Consider the following 14965-nt stretch of genomic DNA (forward strand, 5'->3'; position numbering starts at 1 on the left):
TAGAGGCAGTTTCTTTTTGCCTACCTTACCTGAACATAGGATCAGTCCTAATGACTTCTAGAACACTGCCTACAAATAATTACCTAAATCCCTGACAAAAACACTCCTAAAAACACCAAAAACAAAAACATATTTGTGCTTAGAGCTGAGGCACTGTCTCCACCACCTATGCAACAAAGTCTGTTCAACTCTCAAAACCATGGGACTCATATTTATTTTCACCACCGACAACTATCCCCATTCTATATCTGGTCTTAGTTATACCCCTTCTCCTAACCTTCCCTGCCTCTCCTGGTTATCTGGAATTCACTGCCCAATCTTCCCTACCAAACCCTGCTCTTGGGAAAGGATCTTAAGCTAGTTTGCACTAAGCATCAGTGACCAAGAGAATATTACCAGTAGCAAATGCATTTCAGCAGATCCACAGAGCTTTATCTCTTAATGGTTTCAATTTTGCACATTTTCCTTTGTAATAAGAGCATAACTGATAGCTTAGAAGGTGCTACAAAGAATAGGGAATGAACTGTCCTTCCAGGCTAGCACTCAGCACTCCAGATTATAGGATGCTCCAATATGAAGGGCTGACTAGTGAAATGGGCCTTAATGCTCTAAGTCAGAAGCTCTCAGAGCCTGGAGCCCCATTATCCTTAAGCGATACATGATAAGGGTAAGCACTATTGAGTAGTCCATAACAGGTTTTAATAATAATAATAATAAATAAGAGAAAGAACTTCACATGAAAGAACTACATGCGATTGAAGAGCTACAGACTTTGGGTCATGACACGTTAGCTTTAATGGGTAATTCTGAGCATCAGCCATGGGTAGCAGAGGAGATCTGGGTGCTGATGGGTTGCCCACCACACTTGCATTTGTAACAAATGGATGCATCTAATCCATCCATGCGTAAGGCCTGGTCTACTTTTAGCCATTCCCCTTGTTGAGCCTTTCCTATTTAAACATTGGGTCCAATTGTTCATTCCTATCATAGGCAGAAAACAAACCCTGTAGATGCTGGCTCTGAAAATTCTCTCCATAACTACAAATGGAAGGAGATAGTAAATTAAGCAATAGAATATAATACCTTAGATTGACTAAATAATGGTTTGTTTTGCATTAGTGTATTTGTTTTAATGTGTTTTTTTTTGAATCTAGTACAAAAAGAAGGGCAGAAAGCTCCAGAGATGATGTATTAGAGTGCAATTAATTATTGGGAGTTGAATTCATAAGCACAATGGCAACTAAAAGCAAGGCCAGAATAACTGTTGTAAAGAGCATGTACTTCAGGAAGCTACCTGATACAACAACAGGTCATCTGCAAATGCATTATATATATATGCTGTTGGGATAGGCTCAGACAAAGCTCTTAGTTAAAATAAAATCTAAGCAACACTTTATACAGGCAAAGGCAACAGAAAATGATCCATCAAAATTCCCCAAAGATACAAGTAAGGCAAGTTAAGATCTTAGTTATTTCAATCCCTGATTGAGTAATTGTTTATAGTTTTCGGAGGGCTCACAATGACCTGGTGAAATATAATTTCATATAATATGTAAAGGGTCTAAATTTTAAAAAATATCTTCATAATTTTTTTCGATTACAAAAATAATATAAATACTTGTAAAAATTTTAAAGCAAAAACACCAAAAGCTCAATCTTGCAATCTCTACAGATTGCAACTATTAACAGCTCGATGTTGGTCCTTCCTGTTCTTTTCCTACAAATATATAATATATCCATATATTAATATATAATATGTTCAATAATATATATTAATAAATAATTTAATTCAACATATTTGACAATACATAATCATAAATAATAGATAATATATTCAACAATGATGTGTATTCTGCATTGTTTTAGTTGCTAGGGATACATCAGTCAACAAAATCAACAAAATCCTCATCTTTGTAGAGCTTACATTTAGTGAGAAGAGACAGATGGTAAACAATACACAAAATACATAAATAACATACTTAACACGTTACAGGGTGTTAAGAAATATGGGGGAAAAATAGAGCAGCATAAGCAGGACTACGAACATCCAGGGTTCCAGGCCTCACTGACAGGCCACTTTTGAACAAGGGTTTTAAGGGGGTGATGATGTGAGCCATATAGATATTGGGGGAAGAGTATTTTACCCACGGGAGCAGCCAGTGCAAAGGCCCTGAGGACTGTGTGTAAGTGGAAAGTTCTAGAAACAACAAGGAGACCAGTGTGGCTGGAGCAGTATGAACAAGGCAAGTAAGATATTAATAAAGTGCCAGATTGTGTAGGGCATTGTAGGCCTCTGAAAACCGTGAGTTTGGTTTTTATTCTATTGAAATACAGAGACATTGAAGAGTTTGTGAGCAAAGTTGAGATATGATATGACTTAAATTTTAAAGGTTCCCTCTAGCTATTGGTTGAGAATAGAGGATAGAGGGGAAGGGTAGAAGCAGAGAAACAGATTAAGAGGCTATGGCCATAAAACAGTTCAGAGATGATAATGGCTTGGAACTGGGTGGTAGCAGTTGGCGAGAAGTGATCAGATTCTGGATAAATTTTACAGATAATTGGATTTCCTGATGAGTTAGACGTTCAACACGAGAGAGAGTCAAACCTGTAAGATTTTTGGCATAAATGTCAGGAAGGAAGGAGTTGTCTTAACAGAGATAGGGTAACAGAGGAGCAGGCATGGGGGAAAGATTGTGAGCTCTGTTTTGGACATGTTAAGTGTGAGATATCTATTAGAAAAATAACATACATATGTGTATATATATATTCCCATATATATTCCTACATATATATATTCCCACATATATATATACATATATATGTGTGTGTGTGTATATATATTTCTATATATATTATTCTAAACATATTTCTCTATAGCTTGCTTTTTTTCTTGTGGACATTTTTCCATATCAGAATATATAGACTGCCTCATGGGGTCAACACATTTTGTGTAAACTCAACTTTAGTCTTTATTAAGATATACTAGGCAGAATTCTAAGATAGCCCCCAAGATTCCCCCTTTCCTCTGTGTACAAGCTTGTATAATCCCCTCCCCTTGAGTATGGATGGGACCTGTGAATCTGATGGGATAGTTACTCCTGGGATTATATTATATCATATCAGGCTCTGTGGTAGCCAACTGCAGTGAGATTTTCCTCATGGCTTTGAAGAAGTAAGCTGACATGTTGCAAGACAGCCACATGGCTGGAACTGAAGTGCAGTGTCTAGTAGCTGAGCGCAAGACTCGGCTAAGAGCCAGTAAGAAAATGGGGACCTCAGTCCTACAACTGCAGGGAATTCAATTTTGCCAACAACTCAAATGAGCTTTGAAAAGGATGCCAAGTTCCAGTTGAGAACACAGCCCAGCCAACACCCTGAGCAAAGAACCCTGTTATGCTGTGCCCAGCCATCTGTCCTACAGAAATGTGAGAGAATAAATTGGTGTTGTTTTAAGCAGGGCTTCAAACTGGTTCACTCCAGTTCAAGCCCCTGCTGAGAATTTGTATTTCCTCCCCAGATATACTGAATCAGAATCTACATTTTAACAAGATCTGTAAGTGATTCTTACGTATACCTTCCTGGGAATTTGTTAGAAATGCAAATTCTCGGCAGAGAAAATTGTTAGAAATGCAAATGATTAGCAGAGGTTCAAACCAGAACAAACCAGTTCTAAGCCCTTGGTTTTAAGCCGCTAAGTTTGCGTTATTTTGTTATGCAGCAATAGAAAGCCAATATACATGGAATTCCTTTCAATGTCTTCAGAGCTAAGCGTGGGTACTCCCTTCCCAAGGAGCAAACAACTGATAAAACTAAAAAACCCATGCATACAACTGTTTATTGAGCCACTATAAATATAAATATTATATAGTTGTATTTACTAGGTCCGTCCTCCATGCTTTTCAAGGATTACAGAGACTTGTAACAGAACAAACATATAGTGATCTTCATAGGTTTGCAGAATTTAAAGCCCAGAAACTTAGTTTTGGCTCTGTGACTATATGATATAGCTATTCACTCATTATTTTCCACCCATAAACCAAGGAGTTTGGCTTTCAAACCATGCACACTATCAAGCTCAGCAGGTGCCATTCTAAGAGTCAGCTCTAACAGGCAAACAGAAGCCAAGTAATCACTGTAGTTCTGTTCACCACAAGAAGGGAACTCTATTAATAATTTAACATAACCACAAAGAATATACCCAGCAGGTGGACAACTATGATCACTTGCCCCATAACCCTCTCAGCAAGGGCCTGACAGCACCTGGGATGGGATTTATACGATATTAAAGATATCCTTTTGTAGCTTATATCAAAAGAAAGACAAACAGTTTCAAAGCTGAGATTTCAAAATAAAGATCATTCTCTTGGTGTGTATCTTTGGGCAAAGTTTCTGAGGGCTTTCCACAAGTTATTACACGGTGGGAAAGACATAGAAATCAGAAATCTAGTTTAACACTTTAACTGTAAAGCTAAAGCAAAGTTTGATATAGTAACTTACCTCTTAATAACAAAAACTAGCCACTGGTATAATGAGTCCCCACATTGGCAAGATTCCCATGTTAGTCCAAATTGCAGAAGAAACTACAAAATGCACAAGTGCGTATATTGGGGTCATCATCACCAGTTAGAGATCTGAAGAATCTACAGGGTGATCCCCTAGCAAGTCATTCAGTAGTTGCTGTGGAACAATTTCATTTAACTACAGCGTAAACAAATATTAAAGCTACCATTTACTGAACGTCTACTATGTCTTAAGTACTGGGCCAAATGCTTTACAAACATTATCTCATTTAATAATGGAAAAACCTACAAGTCAAAGAAGATACTCTTCCCATATTTCAGACGAGCAAAGTAAGGTTCAGAGAGGTTAGTTTACCCAGAGCCTCATAGCCTGCAAGTGGTGGGGCCAGAGTTTGAACCCAGGTTTATAATCCTGGTTCATCACATCATATCCAGCTGCCTCCCAGACTTGCTTCTTCTCTGCCCACACAATTCAGGAGCATAACGTTGGGTGAAAAAAGCAAGCCACAGAAAAATACATAGAGGTTAATTCAATTTACATACAGTTCAGAGATATGCAAAATATAACAATATATTATATAGGGATTCAAACATGTGTGATTGATGAAACTATATAGTAAAGCAAAGGAATTATAAGTTCAAAATTCAGGATGGTGGTTACCTCTCTGGGGGAAAGAAAGGAGATGAGATTTGGAAAAGTCAATACAAGGGTTCAAAAGTCATGATCATGTGCTTTTTCTTAATCTGGGTAGCAAGTGCATACATGTGCACTGCATCATGTTTTGTCATACCTTTGTATACATGTTTTATGAATGAACTGATAAAAAAAAGTAATGATGTAATTCATGGACTCTTTTTGCTTCTCCAGAATTTGATGCTTTTTATGGTCCAAAGCTTAGAGCAGAATAATAGCAACTCTTACCAAATTTAGCACTTTAATTTGGGTTAGGAAATGATCATTATCCCTTGACGTCTAATCAAATATGTTGACTTTGTAACAATGAATTGGCAAGCAATGATTTTTTGCTTTTGTATAACAAGCATTTCTGTTTGTTCAGTTTTTACTAATGTTAATAATAGAATACTGAGAGTATTTCTCCATAAAATTGAGTATCGATATTCGTTCTTCAGCATTCTCTCTCTAAAATCAAGGAGAAGAGAAAGATATGAAAAGGCAAGACTTTATAATATCAGTCTGAACACAATCACTATAGTATACAAGTATTGACATTGGTAAATCATTTTCACTGTGCCAATCACAGAACCAAGGTGTTGGTATTCTTCCATAAAGGAGAAGAACTACAGAAACGTTGGACTATACTTTCATAAGGAAGATAACTCAAAATTCAGATTTAATGACTCAAAACTGAAAAGAGATAGAGGGTAGTCAGTGTTAATATAGCTCAGAGAGCACACCAGAGGTGCACCCAACACAGACTGGGAGATCATGAAAGGATTTCCAAGGAAGGAGTGTCTAACTAACCTCAGGCCAGAAGAAAGAGTAGGAAACACTCAGAGAATGTAGATTGGGGGAAAGAGCGTTCCAGGCAAGTGGGTTGAGGCGACGAGTTTTGGCAATTTAAAACTTCCTTGCAGAGACTAGATTAATGGAAACAGAGCAACCAGAATGGAAATAATAAGAATGTTCATGCATTGTGAAGAACGTAACCAATGTCACTGAACAACTTGTGTAGAAATTGTTGAATGGGGAACCTAAACTGCTATGTAAACCTTCACCAAAAATGCAATAAAATATTATTAAAAAAAAAAAAGCCACATAAAACATTTAGAATGGTAGATGGCATTTCGTAAGTGCTCAAAAATGCTAGAAAAAATTTCCTTGCAGAGATCTGTAAAGAAGACTTGACCGATGTTATAGATTAGACTTAGCTCCTGGCCTCCCTGCCCATGGTCGTGTCCCACTCCTGACCATGGAGACAGCACAGGGCAGTCCGGACTGTGAAGTCTGAGAGGTGTAGGACCAAATGTTTGTCTACCTTGACAGTCATAGGCCAGCTCTCAATTTCAGGGGTGCATAGGTTAAATGTTCCATTGTTGGTATTACTGATCTATCCCTGCTTCTGTAGCCAGTGTGATCTTTCTAAAATATAACTCTCTGCTTCTCCATTTAAAACACAACTATAGGTTTCCCATCACCCAGGGTAAATTCTCAAAATTCTGAATACAGCTTCCAAAGTCTCTCGATGATCTGGCCCCTGCTTCCCTCTCCAGCCTCTTCTAGCTTGGCCCTTCAGCCACATTAAATTTTTTTTTCAGTTCCCCAGCCCCCCATACTCTCGACCTGCCTAGAACACACATTTCCTCACCCTTCTTCACCAAGAAAAATCCTGTTAATCTTCAGATCTCAGCTTGGAGATCTAGAATAAGAAAATTTTAATTCCTTTAAAGAAATTTATATATATAAAGTGGAGCCATCATGGTGCAGTGGATAAGAGCTCGGCTGCTAACCAAAAGGTCAGCAGTTGGAATCCACCAGTTTGAATCCACCAGCTGCTCCTTGGAAATCCTATGGGGCAGTTCTACTGTGTCCTGTATGGTCACTATGAGTCAGAATTAACTCAATCGCAACAGTATATGTATAAAGAAGCAACATTTTATATGTTCGTGTGAATTTATCTCTATGGCATTCTATGCTATGCTAGAATTTAAACTTCTACAAGTCAGAACCTATATTATTTTAAGATAGTTTGTGCATCAGCACTCTGCTCTTACATAGTAAACAATAAACAATAATACCAACCAATTCACTGTTTTTGGGCAGCAATTTTTTTAAATATGGTAGTTGTTCTAGGATCTATTGTGAAATAACTTACATACATCTTCTTATCAAATATTTCATAGTTTAATATAAAATGTACCTAATCAGGGTAGAGATATGAAGTTTTTCTAACTTTCAGTCAAGAGTAAAACCCATTGCCATGGAGTCGATTCTGACTCATAGCGACCCTATAGGACAGGGTAGAACTGCCCCATATGGTTTCCAAGGAGACAGTAGGCAATGCTAAAAGTCAGATCCCAAGAGAAGGATGCAAAAGAATTGCCAGTAAACTCAGGGGTTGTTGTTGATCTATATGATGCCCTTTTTCCCTTTCAACCAGCGAGCTGCCGTTTGTTATCGCAACCCATCAATAGTGTCTGGAACCACAGAACTCCTCTCACCTCAGCATCAAAGCGAGGATCCTGGTAGGCATCACTGATGTTCACTGGGAGGCCCGTAGAAGCAACCAGCTCAGCCACACTGTTATTTATTAGCCAGTCTGAGTATGATGATTTCTCCATGCTTTCTTTGAAACTACCAAGGCAAGCAGTAAGAAAAGAGAGAAACATAAATTTGCTTGAAAGAACCTTGTAAAACTACAATACTAGCAGGACTATCTTCCTCATTAAGAAGGGATAAGTGACATTAGTCACAGAACAATAGCGAGGTAATTATCAGGAGCTAACTCAAAAAGACTTATCCGCTATAATATAAAATAATCAGATCCATGGGTAGAAATTATATATTCTCTATGATCCAGACAGCAACTGCCCCACCACAGGCAGACAAAAAATAGATAATCAGGTAATGACCGAAATTAGGTTACTACCTGACCCCAAGGTAGTAGTCTGATGAAATTCCCCAATCTCCACATACCTACCCCTCAACTGAACAGACTAGATGATTTGGCACCAGGTAAAATTAAACCCAAGAATGGAGGGAAATCAGGAAATACATTGAGAATTTACAAAATTTTAGATATAGCAAGATTGCATAGTAGTTACGTAATTTTTTTCTTAGTCTCAGAGTACGTTTCTTAACAAAAAGCACATTGCCTAGCTACAAAATCTCATTAAAAGTCTGTTTTAACTCTACTGACCCCTAATATTAATAATTCAAATTACATCCATATGAACAAGGAATTTCATGCTACATGATTTCATGGACTTTCCCTTTTATCACTTTTACTACAAATATCAAATTTACAAAAAAGGTGTAAGAACTAGTGAGATTTCTCACTCCCTCCCTCTTCCATCTTTTCTCTCACACAGTACAATTAGAAGCTATGGAAATGCAAAACTGAATAATACTCAAACTAACATTACCAAGGAAAACTTCCATGGAGGGTATGAATTTGTGGCTTGGCAAGTAATAAGTGAAATTTCATGGGGATGAATGAAAGTAAATCAGGGCAATGTTTTCCAAACTGCATTCTGTAGAACTCTGGGCTCTACATTATGTTAATAAATGTCTCCAGGTAGAGCAAATGGTTAAGTGCTTGACTATTAGTCAAAAGTTGGTGGTTCAAAACTGCCCAGAGGTGCCTCAGAAGACAAACCTGGCTATTTGCTTCTGAAAGGTCACAGCCTTGAAAGCCCTATTGAGCAGTTCTACTCTGTACCTTTGAGGTTGCCATCGAGTTGGAATCAACTCGATGGCAACTAACAACAATAATGACAATGATAATAATAGCTCTACTGAAATTTTAATCTAAAATGTATATTATATGTAAGACAAACACTAAACACATGTACATAGTCATTGTTATTATGCAATAATGGGCCTATGTGGACTTTGTACCATACTAGGAATACTGGGAGCTGGCATGAAGAGGCTGCCAGATGCATGAATGAATGGGAAGTGTTAGCATTATTCACCAACATTAGTATAAAAAAAAAATTAGTGTATGTCATCTATAATGATTGCTGATCTATGTCTTATAAGTTCAACATATAGTTATGATGTTATTAACCCCTTATTGCATATTAAATATTAATGCATCCTCTCCTCACTTATCAACATGGTTAGGTTTCACAGAACAGGTTGTTATGGGAAATTGGTATAATGCAAAAGTGGAGAATGACCACGTCAGATCACAAAATGGAAGATGACTACATCATTACATAACGGCCAAACCACTGAGAATCATCGCCCAGCCAAGCTCACAAATAACTTTAACCATCACAGCCAGTGTTACTCTTGCCTCACACTTCAACGTTCGTTAGTGCCGTACATACATCTCATCATTAACGTGCAAACTAGCTGGATAATAGATTTTTTTACTATTGTCCTAAATGCAGAATGTTGGATAATGAGGTAGTCAATAAGTGAGGAAGAAGTGTAGTACATAAAGTTATTCTCTATGAATCTCTGCCTGAAAAATGGTAGTCTTAATAAAAAGCTAGGTTATACTTCTTAGATAGTACCGAAATCAAAGCAGCAAAAAGACAAAGCACTTCAAAGATAAGCTGAAGCCTTTGTTTCCTAAAACAAACCAGCAAATAACCAAAAGCCCATGCTTTACTTTCCCTTTGCTATATTATACCTGTCAGGACTGAAATTTTATGTTGTGTGGCAGTGAAAGCAAAATACAGGAAGAACCGTGATTATGTACCTGATTTTAAAAAAAAACAAAAACATTGCCATTGAGTTGATTCTGACTCACAGTGAACCTACAGGGCAGAGTAGAACTGCCTCACAGAGTATCCAAGGCTGTAATCTTTTCTTTTTTTTAAATGCTAGGTATAATTTTATTTATGTTGTTGCTGTTGCTGTTGCTGGAATGTAGCATTAGTAAAAAAAAAAAAAAATCTTTTTTTTTTTTTTTTTCTAAACCCACTCCCGCAGAGCCCTCCTGTGTACAACCTAGCTCCTGAAATCTTTTTCTATGGAAGCTCTTTTAGGGGGATTTCATTTTCTTTTCTTTCTTTCTTTTTTTTTTTTTTTTTTAATATCCTGCTCTTGCCTGGCCTGGTTCTCTGAGGCACTTCAGGAGGGGAGAAGAAGGGGAAGTTGTTCACACACCTAGGAGAGGCATCTGCCAGGCATCCTCCTCCAGGGCCATCTTTCCATTTTACAGTATTTCCAAACAAGAGGCAGGGAAATGGCTCCCAAAGGCCCCAGACTAATTGAAAGCAGCTTCCCAGGAGCGCAGTCATCTGTGTTAGAGCTCCGAGGAAGTGGGGACAGGGAGCATAAATCATTTTCTCACTTTTTCAGACGGGAGGTTTCTGGTGTCATTTTGATGTTTCTTCAACACTTGTCCCATGCACACCTCCTTGGAAGTCAACTCTTGGTCTCAGAGGCTTATTTCCAGAGGGTGGGTTCAATACGCACTGGGTGTTAAGTCATTCTCTTGAAGGATGTACGCACTTCAGAGAAGCCACAAGAGGGGGGAAAGCTGCCTGATGAGAAAAACTACGATAACAGAATGGGCAAAACTTGCAGAGCATCAAAACATATTCCCCATGGCAAGGGGTTTCTAACCAGGTTCCCCACCTGAGGCTAGGCTACCCCCTTCTCACCACCTCTAGGTACAGCTGCTAGTCATGCCTCTTCCTTGTTTAAACCCTTCAGTGAATTATCACCAGTGAGGAAATAAAATGGAAACTTAACAAGAAATGTGCAGGACCTATGTGAAGAAAACTCATATTCTACTGTAGAGCACAGACCTAAAAAAAAAAAGCCATCAAGTTGATTCCGACGCATGGCTACCCTAAGTGTGTCAGAGTACAACTGTGCTCTATTCTGTTGTTTTTATTGTGCATTTATAGGTGAAAGTTTACAGAGCAATTAGTTTCCCATTCAATAGTTTATTCATAAAGTGTTTCATGACCTTAGTTTCATTCTCCATAACGTGTCAGTCCTCTCCTAGTTTCTGCCCTCGGTTCCCCATTTTCTTTCATCCTGATTTTCTACCCCTTCCTAAGTCTTTGCTTTTTGACAAATAATGTCCTTTTGGTCTCATATAATTGGTTGTTCTAAGGAGTACTGTATCCTTAGTAGGAAAGTAAGTTCCTCTTGGGTGTTACCGTTCTTTTTTTTTGTATCTGTACAATGTTTTCATTGAAGTATAATGTATATGGTATACATCATACAGGATATTGTATACAGGTACACAGTAAGTTGGCACAGCTCCTTTTTTCATTATCTGATTAACACTCAGATTCACAGTTGTCTACAAATTGTAAATAGTTGCGTAACTCTTAAATGTTCAGTTTTTTTCTTCTTTTTTTTATTGTACTTTAGATGAAGGTAAAGAGAGCAAACTAGTTTCTCATTAAACAATTAATACACATATTGTTTTGTGACACTGGTTGCCAACCCCACAACACACCAACACTCTCCCCCTCTCAACCTTGGGTTCCCCATTACCAGCTTTCCTTTCCCCTCCTGCCTTCTTGTCCTTGCCCCTGGGCTGGTGTGCCCCTTTAATCTTGTTTTGTTTTATGGGCCTGTCTAATCTTTGGCTGAAGTGTGAACCTCAGGAGTGACTTCAATACTGAGTTAAAAGGGTGTTCAAGGGCCATACTCTCAGGGTTGCTCCAATCTCTGTCAGACCAGTAAATCTGGTCTTTTTTTGTGAGTTAGAATTTTGTTCTACATTTTTCTCCAGCTCTGTCCAGGACCCTCTATTGTGATCCCTGTCAGAGCAGTCAGTGATGGTAGCCGGGCACCAACTAGTTGTGCTGGACTCAGTCTGGTAGAGGTTGTGGTAGTTGTGATCCATGAGTCCTTTGGACTAATATTTTCCTTGTGTCTTTGGTTTGTTATTGTTTATCTTATGTGCTTGTCTATCATTTGGCTGGGAGGCGGTCTCCAGGAATGGCTTCAGTTCCAGGCCAGAAGGATGTCTTAGGGCCATAGTCTCGGGGGTTCCTCTAGTCTCTTCCAGACCAGTAAGTCTAATTTTTTCAGTGAATTTGATGTTTCGTTTTCCTGCTCTGTCCAGGACCCTCTGTTGTCATCCCAGTCAGAGCAGTCGGTAGTGTTAGCCTGGCACCATCTAGTATTTCTGGTCTCAGGGTCATTCAGGCTGTGGTTCATGTGGTCCATTGGTCCTTTGCAATAATTGCTCCCTTAGGTCTTTGGTTTTCTTCACTCTCCTTTGCCCTGGACGGGAAGAGACCAATCATTGTATCTTAGATGGCTGCTCACAAGTTTTTAAGACCCCAGACGCTACTCACCAAAATAGGATGCAGAACATTGTCTTTATGAACTATGTTGTGCCAGTTGACATAGATGTCCCCCCAGTCTATGGTCTTTTGTCTTCTAGCCTAGGGATTTCATCCTAGGAGGTATTTACTTATATTTAAGAGGGGTCCCTGACTATAGCCCTTATGTGTGCTATATGAACCACACCTACAGTCATGCATGTAGAAATACCTACTACCAAACCTACATCTGCCAGTAGATGTGTTCTCTTAAATCCTCCCACACTTCCTGGCGTTTCTATCTACCTATTTGTCCATTCATAAATTATCATTTGTTAATACTATTGTTTCAGGATTGTCTAAGGAGTTTCCCTTTATTCTTGAGTTTCTCTCAGTGTCCTGTCTTGTCTTGACTTTCCCTATATTATGTATTGTCTTTCCCTTCACCAGTGTTACCTGCTGACTTCTACCTAATTGGTAATTTTCTCCCCCTCCCCTGGTAACCATCAAGAATGTTTTTTCTTTTTTTCCTGTGTGTAAACTTTTTGTTATTACTTTCTAGTAGGGGTCTCATACAATATTTGTCCTTTTGTGATTGACTTACTTCACTCAGCATAATGTCCTCCAAATTCATCCACGCTGTGAAACATTTTGCAAATTTATCATTATTCTTTACTGTTGTGTAGTATTCCATTGTTTGTATGTGCCAGTTTGTTAATCTATTTATCTGTCGATGGACACTTAGGTTGTTTCTATCTTTTTGATATTGTGAATAATGCTGCAATGAACATGAGTGTGCATATGTCTGTTCATGTCACGGCTGTTATTTCTTTAATGTATATACATAGGAGTGGGATTGCTGGATCATATGGGTATTTCTAGCTTTTTGAGGAAGTGCCATACAGTTTTGCAAGTGGTTGTACCATTTTACATTCCCATCAACAGTGTATAAAATTTCAATCTTCCCACAGCCTCGCCAACATTTGTTATTTCCTGTTTTTTTGTGACTAGTGCCAGTTATGTCAGGGTGAGGTGGTATGTCACTGTAGTTTTGATTTGCATCTCTCTAATAGCTAAAAATATATATATATATATATATTTTTAATAGCTAATGATAAAAAAAAAAAATATAGCGAGCATTTATTCATATGTTTGTTAGCCACCTGAATGTCTTCTTTGGTGAAGTGTCTGTTCACATCCTTTGCCCATTTTTTAATTTAACCATTTGTCTTTTTATTGTTGAGATGTTGAAGTTTGCAAGACTGTAATCTTTACAGAAGCAGACTTCCACATCTTTCTCCCACAGAGCGGCTGATGCACCTGATAGGAGGATCTGATTTAATGATATCATTTCTAAGTTTAAAAGAGTGTATGGATTGAATTCTGTTCATCTCTTGCAGAGATTAATTGGCCTGTCCATTCATTCTGTGCTGTCTGTGTACTTTACTCCAGGCTACAATTTGTAAAGTGTTCTGTAACAAAACACTTTGGAAAGTGCTGCCCTAGCGTGTGGTGGGCAGTACAGGAAAGAAAAGCTGCAGCGAGACCATAGGGGTGGAGAACAATGTTGAAGGAGTGGATCTGGGAAGAGGAGTCAGAAGAAGAGTCTGGAAGAGAGACACAGGAATACAGCTGGGGGCAGGGAACCAAGAAAGGAGCAAGTTTTATCCACAGATGGCAAAACCTTTAAGCTAGACCTCTCACGCTGGACAAGAGTTCAGCAAGGAGAGACTGGAGAGGAGAGGAGGAAACATCATGAACATACAGAGCAAAGGTAGGAGAGTGCAAGGTGTGTTCTTGGAATAATGACGGATACAAGATACATAGCGTGGGGAGCAAGACTGAAAAGTAGGTCAGGATTTAAGAGCAGAGGCTTCAACCAAGTTGTCGAGACCTTAGTTATAGGCACTGGGGAGCCATTTAAGATTACTGAGCAGGGGAGTGACATGATTCAAGCTGTGGTTTTAGGAAGTTTAATCCAGGGACGGGGCACAAGGAGAACTGGCTAAGGAGAGACTGAAGGAAGCAAGAGCTCCTAGTAGACCTCTGAGGTTGTGCAGGTGGGAGGGGATGATGCTGGTGACTCAAGAGGCATTGTGAAAGGTTCAGCCATGGCTTACATTTTGTTCCCAAGTTCTTGTGGTACTATTATCAGAAGGGCGCTGTTTTGAGGAGATGAAGAGAGATGACTTAGGCTCTCTGCGAGCCTGGGTCATATTGGTCATTGTCGAAAATCAAAGACTAGAACCCAGATCAAACCTCAGGACTGAAAATACTGTTAGAGACTTGGGATTATCTTCAGAGAGAGTAAAATGGATGAGATTTCTCAGGGAAAGAACATATTGAGAAATCAGGAAAAAGGGAGAGAAGAAAAAGGAAAGACTTGTACTTACCACCACCCACATGGGCCAAGAGTCAGGCCAGATGCATTACCTAAATTAGTTTGTTTTGTCCTCATAAATCCTATGAGATAAGTGCTATCACCTAAATTTTCAGAAATGAGAAAACCTTGG

General features: G+C 38.7%; 1 protein-coding gene across 1 annotated transcript in view; it reads right to left on the minus strand.

Annotated features, from left to right (window-relative positions):
* PDE11A (phosphodiesterase 11A) overlaps positions 1-14965 on the minus strand; it is a 600047-nt gene that overhangs the window by 197521 nt on the left and 387561 nt on the right. The window contains exon 8 of the mRNA XM_049887539.1: positions 7701-7833. Coding sequence (XP_049743496.1) covers positions 7701-7833 — 133 coding nt within the window. The remainder of the gene's footprint in view (positions 1-7700; positions 7834-14965) is intronic.

The sequence above is a fragment of the Elephas maximus genome, chromosome 6 (genome assembly GCF_024166365.1).
Source record: "Elephas maximus indicus isolate mEleMax1 chromosome 6, mEleMax1 primary haplotype, whole genome shotgun sequence".
Lineage (NCBI taxonomy): Eukaryota > Metazoa > Chordata > Mammalia > Proboscidea > Elephantidae > Elephas > Elephas maximus.